Here is a 10,728-nt window from a genome sequence, read left to right as displayed (position 1 = left end):
TTGGGTTTGTTGTAGGATTTTGGGGTGTTTGTGGAACCTTACTACTAAAGAAGTCATGGAGGCATGGGTATTTCATTTGTAGGATGATATCAAAGATAGAATTGCACTAATAATTGCATTGAAAGTAGTTCATTTGAAAAGCAAATTTGGGCTAGAAAAATAATTGAAGTTTGTAGATAAGAAGATTTTTGTTCTTAGTTTTTCTGTTTGGGTTTTTAGTTGTTATAAATGTGTTATCCTATGTAGTTGACAAGATTGATGATTTGCCTATGTTTTCTTTCTTTTTGATTTATGGGTTTACATTTATGGATACTGGGTTTTGGTTGATTTGAAATTAATAATGGTACCTAGGATAAGATGTAGAAGATTATTTTAATTTTTATTCAATTCATTCCCTGTTTGGCTTTTGGCATTTTTTGGTTTTGTAGGTGATATGTTTGATCTCCTAGTGTTAGGATTTTATCTCCCAATTGTCACAATATTGACCAATTCTTAACAAAGTAATTAATTATATTAATATTGTGACATTGAGTGTGAGTTTGGATAGTGGCAGGTTACACGTTTTGCGAGTCTACATTTTTTTCCTTGGGTACCGTGCACTATTCACAGGACCCGCAAGTACGGAACATGGCAAAATCAACTTTAAAACTAGGTCTTATGGCATTATTCACACATTTAAAAATTATTTCGCTACAATATTTTCAGTTTTCAATTTTTAGCAATAAGCGGTATCCAAACAGACTCTGAATGTCTTCGGTATGGTGAAATTGAGACAAACTTGGTCACACAAACCTTAGCCGCAAAAGCGGTGATTTCTCTCTCTGAAAGGCCTCTCTAGGGATGGCTTATCATATCCTTTAAATAGCGCAACAAATGTATCACAAGTTGGGCTTGAAACAACTAAGTTATGACATTTTTTACGTTTTTGATTTTTGTTGATAAGTGCAATCTCAATTGATTGAACTAGAAGTCGAGTTGGAATTATAAAGATTACAAAAAATACATTTTTCTTTTTCTAAACTTGAGAATTTCTTGAGCTAAACTTGAATCTTTATCTTTGACTTTATAGTACACCTTTAACACACTTAAGACTAAACAAAAATATTATAAAATGATTACATTTGATATAACCTGCCAACTTAAAAATATGGAACCAACAACATCAAAGATAGAATAGCACTAATAATTGCATTGAAAGTATACTACAAAAAAAAGTGGGCTAAAGCCGTGTCTTTTTTAGTTGCGTTTACAAAAAAACACAGCTATAGCTAACCTATAGCCGCATTTGTAAGTTTTTTTAGTTGCCATTTTTTTTTTTTTTGGGATAGGGTCTATAGCCACATTTAAAAACGCGGCTATAGATCTAGCCAATAATAAATATTTTTTTTAAAGGCTAGCCTATAGCCACGTTTAAAAAACGCAGCTATAGGTTAAGTCTATAGCCGTTTTCAAAAAACGTGGCTATAGGTCCAGCCGAATAAATAATAATTATTTTTTTTTTAAGGAGGATTAATAGCTACATTTAAAAAACACGGCTATAGCTTACCTATAGCCGCGTTTTTAAAACACAACTATAGGTTAAGTGTATAGCTACATTCAACAAACGCGGCTATAAGTTCAACCAAATAATGTATTTTTTTTAATAAGATGGCCTATAGCCGCCACGTTCAAAAAATGTGGCTATAGTTAACGCACACAAAAAAAAAAAAACAAAAACAAAAAAAAACCGAATGACACGCTAGGTTCCCACCTACCCCCACTTTCATCTTTTCTTTCTTTGCTCATCCTTTTTTTGCTCCTTTCTTCTGCAAGTCACGCTAGGTTCCCCCCCCTTTTTTTTTTCTTTTTTTTTTTTTGGTATTTTATGTTTAGTTAGTAAGAAAATGGAGGAAATGCTAAAAATTTTGAATGAAGTGGATTTCTGCAAGTCACGCTAGGTTCCCCCCCCTTTTTTTTTTCTTTTTTTTTTTTTGGTATTTTATGTTTAGTTAGTAAGAAAATGGAGGAAATGCTAAAAATTTTGAATGAAGTGGATATTCTAGCAATATTTGTGTCTATGTCTTGATTTGGATTTGAATTTTGATTTTGAATTTTTTTGATCTGTGCTTGAATTTGTGCTATTGTGTTGCTGATATTGCGCTTATGTTTAAATGGGTTTGTGTTCTTGAGCTTGTTCTTTTGTATTTCTGAGCTTGTGCTTTTGTGTTCCTTGAATGGATTTAGTGTTACATTTGGGCTGGTTTTGTTGAATGAGAGGAGATTCATGGGTTTGTGTTCTTGTATTTTGGAGCACGTTGTGTTTGTATTGTGAATATGTTGTGTTTAATTTTGAATTTTCTGAGTGTGTTTGTGTTGTGAGTACGTTATGTTTGATTTTGAATTTTCTGGGTGTGTTTGTATTGTGAGTATGTTAAGTTTGATTTTGAATTTTTTGGGTTTGTGTTTGATTTTGAATTTTTTAGGTTTGAGTTTGATTTTGATTTTGCTAGGGAAAAAAAAACCCAGAATTTTTTTTTTTAAAAAAAAAAACCTATAGCCGCATTTCAAAAACATAGCTATAGGAGGCTTTAGCTTCGGTTTTAAAACGTAGCCCAAACATGGTCTATAGCTGTGTTTTTAAAAATGTAGCTCTATGTCTTAGTCTATGACCACGATTAAAAAATGCAACTATAGACCTATTGGACCTATAGTCTCGGTGATTAGGTTGCGCGTGTAAATGCGGCTATAGAAAATGTAGCTATAGACCTTGATTTTTTGTAGTGGTAGTTCTTTTCAATAGGAAATTTGGTCTGGAAAATATTAAAGTTTGTAGATGGAAATTACTATTATTATGTGTTTTATATCAAGCATACTGCTATATGTACGTGGTTTCTAGTTTCTTCTATATCTTTATAAAAATTATGTCTTTGTAATTTATATAAAATATAATGTGAACTTGTTGTAGTGTTGTAGGGGACTGGACCGGAAAGCTCCTTTGTTTATTGAGGAATTGCTGCAATATGATCTTTTTCCTGTTGTTTCGATATCTTCCTTATTGGTTGGTAAAAGTCAAATTAAAAAAAAAAAAAAAAAAAAAAAAAAAAAAAAAAAAANGTTATTTAGTTCCATGCATATCCTTGATTAGATTCATTTGCTGGCTATATAAACATCATGGCATTTCCATTTGGCAAAACTAAGATCTCAATGGGATACCGTGCCATATATGAAATAATATATAAGTGAACTCACTAATTCCAATCTTGGATCTACGTATAAATTAATAATTTCAGCCAGGAAAGAAGGCTTTAGTGCAACTATTCTAGCATCTTGTAAACGGAAATTATAAACCAAATTAACTAGCAAATCTCAATTCCCAACCCTTAAACTATTCAATTTTCCTGGTTGTACATCCATACGGAACTTCTGGGTATCCTTCCTTCAATTTGACTCAAAAGTAGATTTTCTGAGAAACACGTTTCCAAATCAATTTGTCTGCACTCATATCAGTATATGTAAAATATCATAACATGTCAAATTTATATACTTACAATGTTGCTATTTTCATGCAAATCTATTTTCTAATACCCCTTTATCCATATACACAAAGAGAAAGATGAATTGAGAGAGTAATAAAAAAAAATAACATTTTAATAAAATGTTGTGTAAAACAGATAATCTGATATTGGTTATTTTGAAAGTATTTATTATATAAAATAGGAAAAAATAGGTTATCATGCAAAAAATGATAGAAATTTTCGTACAAATTGATGCGAATACTCTAACCATAGAAATGATTATCGATGCAAGATTATCAAGGTGATTATTGAAGATGATGTACTCTCTCAATCAGTTTTGAAGATTACGTACTCTCCCAATCAGTTTTTGGTTCTTGAAGCTTTTTTTCAAAGAGTGTTTGAAGTACTGTGTACTGTGTACTACCTAGTGAAGAATAATCTTGGGAGTAAATTTTGTTATTATTTATTTATTTTTTTTAATTTCTTGAGTTCAAATTTGGTAAAGATGAGGTGTAAAACTCATATTTTATAGCATCAAAAAAGAAATTTTCATATCAACTTTTACTTAAAACTCAGTACATCCTACAACATCAAGATAACATCTCAATAAACTCTCAATTAAGTTGGATTTTATATGAGTATTAGAATTAACTGAGTATGGTTGTACTTGTTCTTTAATATGTGACATGATAATGTGTCATGTTTGAATTAGAGGGGATAAAACTTGAATTTTACGTCACATCTTTATAGAATTTAATCTCATTTTTTTTTTTTTTTTTTGTGCAATACATCTCTCTATTGAGAGAAAGAAAAATAGTACATGATGAAATGATTGAAAACAACATTTACTGGTTCTTATTGACCTAGGTTTTTTTGGGGGGAAAAAACCCTCTTAAGTGACTTCTCAAGAAAATAATTTGTCGTATATACCCTAAAAAGTCACTTCTCAAGAAAATAATTTGTACACCGAAGACAGTTTCTCAATAGAACCTAGCTACTGAGTGTGTTCTTAAGTTAACATTTCAATAACAGTAAATTATTAAAGAAATAGAAAACGTTACCGAGGATGCCTGAATACTGAATTCCTCTGACCTCAAAATCCGGGGGCCATTGTGAATGTCAAAATATTCGTCATTTAATAATTAAATAGTGTACGTGTTCATTCTGTATCATATTTTGTTCATATTCTTACCTTGATCGATGATATTCACACTAGAAAATATGGAATAGAAAATTCCTAGTAAAAGCACCGGGGAACATGCAACAGACAAGCTCACCCTGAAAATTCATGAAATTCCACCAAACAGTGCAAGATGACAAAATTTTAATCATAAACAATGTTTTTTAATTTTCTTGAAAATGTAATTAATACATTTCACACATGCACATTGCATGTGAGAGAGCCAAGGGAGAGAATACAACAAAAATCTTAAAACCTACATTTTCTTGTAGCATTTTTTATGTTCTTAGATGAACTCAATGACTTAATTCGTACGTTACTTCCTTCTCATTTTCTTTCTTCTCTCTCTTTCAATCATCCGAATAGTACGAATTTTCCGTGTGCTCGCCGGAATTCTATCAGTATCCTGGCGCAAATCGACGATCAAATCAACAAAAGCACTTAAAATGTACCTGTATGATTTTTTCTCATTTAGGTTTAGGTAACAAAATAAGAGCTCTTCCATGAAATCCCAATCAACCCTTCCTTGATTTCGCATACGGGCATCGACCATTTCTTGCATGGAGCGTCGGAAATCCTCGTACGGGCTCGGAGAATACGCTAGGACCGCGATGCTGTCATCGGGAAGTGTGACATCCTTAGTATGGTCATTAGTTGTTGTGGTGGAATCATTTAGGGTTGTGCTAGTTGAGGTCGAGCTTGAACCTGCATCCTCCGATGTGGTGGTCATACTCGACCGGGATTCCTCGATAAGCGAGCCCGACAAGCCGGGGTTGATGAAGAATCGATGGGATCCACAAAGATCCGGTGGCGGGTCCATCAACCGAGGCGATCCAAACAAAACTGCATGATTAGGGTTTTCACCTTCATGATTTGCTTTACCACTTTTTCCCTTGTTGTCCATATCTTCATCGTCCTTTATATACAGTGACTTGAAATTCTCCATGAGGAAGCGATCAACGTCTGATAAGGTTGCTTCACTCTTGTTGTTTCCTCCGTCGTCGTCGTTGTTTTTTCCGGCCTTGTCTTGGCTGGAGTCGATGGCGAATGAAAGAGTCTTGGGGTGCTTGCAACCGGAGAGGATCCAATTTTTAGAAGATGAGAAGGAATTTGAGGGGAGATGGATGTGTGAAGAAGGTGGTTTTTTGATCTTGGTAAGGTAATCTTGGAGAGATTTTTGAAGCTTCTTAGGCATTTTTTTCCTTGTTGGTGGCTCTGGTTTACTACAGTGGGTTGGAGTGAAAACGATTTGAGGTAGGTCATATATATATATATATATAAAGAAGGCAAGGAAGAGTAATAAAATATACAGAAATGGTAACATATCCATTAAAGAATCTTTACTAGTCTGGAGGTTTGACAACCATTAATTCGATCTTTTAATAATTATATAAATGCCTATATAACGGCACAGTAAAATGAAATTAAAACGGAAGACCAATTTTACAGGTTATCTTCCGATAAATAATAAAAAAAATAATGTCTGTTACCTATCAGAAAGGGAAAAAAAAAAATTTGAGAAGAAAAAAAAAAATTTAAGTTCTAAGTAAAGTGTGAACTCTACCTTTTTAATGTATAAAATATGATATACTAGGGCCAGCCTAAGATTGTTTGAGAGTTAAGGCGAAAATTTTAAAAAGGGTATTTTTATATCTAAATGTCACTTAAATAATATTTCTTAATTTATTTTTTATTTTAAATATATTTTAAGTTCTTAATTATTAATATGACTGATTCACCCAAAGTAAGCTAATGATATTTACTATATACTATATAGGATTTACAAACTGGCATATCACCAATAAAAAATAAATTATTCAAACATTCATTTATTATATTGTCTAAGTAACATCAATCATATTTCTGTTACATTAGTTTGTAAATTTTTTGTGGTAAAATTTGTATTAGTTTTAGTATTTTCCATTCACTTAATGGTGATTGGATTAGTTTTTTATTTATTTATTCACTTAATGGTGATTGGATAATAGGTTTCAGTTAGGTCAACTGGTAAAATTTATGATGGTTGAATAAGAGATTTGGGGTTCAATCTCCAGCTACACAATAAACCGATTGATATCTCAATCTGATGACAATGAACTATCATCAAGAGCGGAATACATAAGTTGAAATTCTCTAAAAAACAGTGATTGAATTGTATTTCTATTAATTCATATATATATATATATATGAAGAAAAGGCTAAACTTATTTCGAATTTTACTACAAAAAGCTTACAAACTGATGTGGCGATGAGGTGACATTTCAACAAAAAAATAAATAAGTATTGAATTACTTCTTATGATTGTTAACATATACATCTATAGGACTTATATAATAAAACTTGTAATATACTAACATAAATCTAATATTTTAAGCCAAAAAAAAGATGCACCTAACTCACATTTTTTTAATTGTAAAAATTAAATATTAAAAAAAAAAAAAAAAAACTTACCACCCCCATATTTGGGGGCTTTTTATGTTAGGAGTAAAAGTTAACAAAAGTAAAAAGTAAAAGTGTAAAAAGTAAAATGAAAAAAAAAATTTGTGAGAGAGAGAAAGGTGAATTGCACCCGGTCCAATACCCTAGGTATTGCACAGGATCCTAATCCTTATGTTGTAACATTTTTCATGGAAAGTGAAAACAGAAAGTCTGCTAATAAGTATGATCAAGTTTCGAGGAGTCTTGATTGTGTTATAAAGGAGAAATGAAATAGGGTTTCAATCAAAATCTTTTTGCTTTGTCTTTGAATTTATTGGGCTTGTTGGACTTAATTTGATGCATCATCATCGTAATTAAATTCATAGTAAGGCTTGGTTTGATTGGGGATGGAAAAATGGAAGAATAGAAAAGATGTTTTTTTTTTTTCTTTTTTATAATTTTTATGCATGTTTGATTGCGGGTAGAAAAGTGTAAAAAATGGAAAACTCTTTTATTTAAAAAGAAAAATAAGAAGATAGCAAATGTAGATGGTATAAATTTACTCTTATGCCCTTAGTATATAATTTTTTAATAAATATTTTAAAGTATTTAAAAAAATTGAAGAAAACCTAAAAATTAAAAGTTTAAAAAAGGAAAAAAAAAAGAAAAAGAAAAAGAAAAAGAAAACAAAGCAATAAAGCAACGAAAAGGGGGGGAGGATGGCAAATAGTAATTTCCCATCAAACTCTTGAGCCCCACAAAAATCATTCCCCTCCCAAATCAAACACACAAATCCCTTCTATTTTCAGTTTTGTCATTTCAGTTTTCTAAGTTTCAAATTGTGTCAATTAAGTTCTCCATTACCCTTCTTTTAGTTGTTACAGTTTACTAATCAAAACGCCCTCGTTTTGGCTCTTTTTTATTTTTATTTCAATTTCATAATTAAAAGAATGTGAAATTGTTATTACCAAAAAAAAGAAAAAAGAAAAGAAAAAAGAAATAAGGAGAATGACGTTGTTCCCTGCTGAAAACAAAACATAAAACCCAACCCTAGCCCATTGATACCCTGGCTCGCCAATTTCTAAGAAAATACAATTAAGGGGTTGAGGGAGAAAGAAAGAGAGGGAAAGTGAAAGAGTGAGAGATCGAGAGGGGGAAAGGGTTATTCTCTTCTGTTAGATAGCTATTGTAGTTTAGTATTCAGATTAAAAGCCTTTTGACAAGTAGTAAATTCCTGTGCTCAAGTATAGAAGGTGCTAGATTCATGTGATATTTCACATGCGTCATACTTGTAATTGTCGAACTCTAGATTACAACTTCAGGATATGCTAAGCAAATAATGATGAAGGCAACTACTTGTTTATGAAGTTATAGAACTCACCAAGCAATCCTTGTTCAAAGAAGTCTTGCTGGATGAGAAGTCCAAGAATCATTCATCATGAATTTAAGCTATCTTTGAAATTGAGGAGTACTCTAAGTTGTAACACCAAGCTCTGGTCTTTCATTCAAGAGAATCAATCAGACCTAAGCTATGATACCTTGCCTCACCATCTCCCTCTCCCTTTCTCCCTCTTTCTTTCTTTCTCCCTCAACCCCTTAATTGTTTTCTCAGAAATTGGTGAGGCAAGGTATCAATGGGGTGGCGTTGGGTTTTGTGTTTTGTTTTCAGCGGGAACGATGTTGTTTCCTCCTTTTTTTTTTTTTTTTTCCTTGTAATAACAGTTTTACATTTTCTTTTAATTAAGAAATAAAAAAAAAATAGCCCAAACAACATCATTTTGGTTAGTAAGCGACAAAAACTAACGGAAGGGTAACGGAGGACTTAATTGCCAAATTTTGAAATTTAAAGAACTGAAATGACAAAACTAAAACTTAGAGCACTAAAATGACAAAAGTTGAAACTTAAAGGGTCAGTTTTAAATTTTTGGCAAATTTGTTTGTTATTGGAGGCTATTAACTTGAGTCTTTAGACTCATTTTTCAAAAATTCTTTTGTTTATCTTAATTTAACAAAAATAACAATTGCTATGATAGAATGCTTATTACGAAAAGATAATTGAGGAATTAGTAAATTTTAAATTAAACAGAGACATTACATTTTCCATGTACATATAATTTAGGAGGAATAGTACAATTTATTTGTATATTAAGAACTTTTTAATTAAGAAATAAAAACTTAGCATAATGTTCCATTGTTGACCATGACATTTTTACACATGTAATTCTTTTCAAATCCGGTAATATTAAGAGATAAATAAAATAAAATTTAAGGAATTATTATTATTATTATTATTATTTTTTGGAAAAAAGAGTCATTATTTGGAATTATTAGTAATATTTATAAACCTTAATAACCTTATAACCCTTATCACCATATAATTTCTACATGAAAAGCATACTTATGATAGAATCATTGGTGCTATAAAATTTTAGCTAGATGGAGGGAGGACCCATTGATTTTGGCTGACTATTATTTATTTATTTATTTTGAGGAACTGGCTGACTATTATTTAATAGACTCAGAAAGTACATTTGACTTAGAAAGCACTATTATTCTAGTATTTAGTGTTTTTGGTTTTTTTTTTTAAGTAAAGGGTTAAGGGTCTATCAACTTGTTGTGGACATGAGATGTATATTATCAAATCAAAAGGGTCTCACACTGTTTTACTTCCATACAGAGACCAGAGAAAGAAAGATAGAGGGAGAGTTTTCCCAAAAAAGAAACGCTGAAAAAGGGCTTGAGAGAGAGAGAGAGAGAGAGAGAGGTGTATTATAATATAATATAATACCCATCCATCAATCAAAGTAATTTAAAAAGGAAAAGGCTTTCCGGTTCTGTTGGGAAGAAAAAAGCTAAACACAAAATATACAGTAGAGAGAGAACAATTAAACAGAGGGGGGAGAGAGAGAGAGAGAGAGAGTCTTTCACTAAAATTACTAAAAAGATTTTTGTTTTGTTGAGTTGAATCCCTTCACTGTTCTGGCCATCGCCATTGTTCCATTTTGTACGGCCTTTACTTACTCCTCTACGTTATATTTATGTAAAAAAATTGTCATATTTTAAATCTATTATTATAATTATAAATAAAAATAATTTTTTATTAAAATTTTTATAAATATTAATTATACAAATTATTTAATATAAATATTAATGTACAAGTATATATAATTAATATATTTACTTAAATGGATAATTCAATAAATTAATATTTTATTTCAATATAAATGTAAACTTTGTTGGAATATAAGCCTAAATAAAAAAAAATCTTCAATGAAGCACGTGACAAGATTTTATACTCTTCCAAGTAAGGTCTTTACTTTTATATGTAAATATATGCTTTATAAGTCTGAATTTGGTAAAGATAGAGTATAAAACCTATATTTTATACTATCTAATAAGAGATTGTAATATTATCATTTTACTTAAAATTTAATGTATTCTATTATACCTAATAACATCTAAATAAACTCCAAATTTGGTTGGAGTTATAAATGGGTGTTAGAATTGATTATGTGTGGTTGTACTTATTTTTAAACATGTGATAAGATGATGTAGAATGTTGAAATTAGAGGGGTAAAACATGAGTTTTATACGTATCATTATAGAATTTAATCTCATAATATATATATATATATA

General features: G+C 30.7%; 1 protein-coding gene across 1 annotated transcript; it reads right to left on the bottom strand.

Annotated features, from left to right (window-relative positions):
* Positions 1 to 4,826: 4,826 nt before the first annotated feature.
* Positions 4,827 to 5,908, bottom strand: LOC136065893 (transcription repressor OFP14-like). The gene has a single exon (XM_065769705.1). It carries the CDS (start codon positions 5,867 to 5,869, stop codon positions 4,991 to 4,993), a length of 879 nt encoding a protein of 292 aa, XP_065625777.1. The 5' UTR covers positions 5,870 to 5,908; the 3' UTR covers positions 4,827 to 4,990.
* Between the last annotated feature and the right edge of the window lie 4,820 nt (positions 5,909 to 10,728).

The sequence above is a fragment of the Quercus suber genome, unplaced genomic scaffold, assembly GCF_002906115.3.
Source record: "Quercus suber isolate HL8 unplaced genomic scaffold, Cork oak 2.0 scaffold_1290, whole genome shotgun sequence".
Classification (NCBI taxonomy): Eukaryota; Viridiplantae; Streptophyta; class Magnoliopsida; order Fagales; family Fagaceae; genus Quercus; species Quercus suber.
The sequence above is the reverse complement of the archived record's forward strand: the minus strand, read 5'-3'. Positions and strand labels throughout refer to the sequence as shown.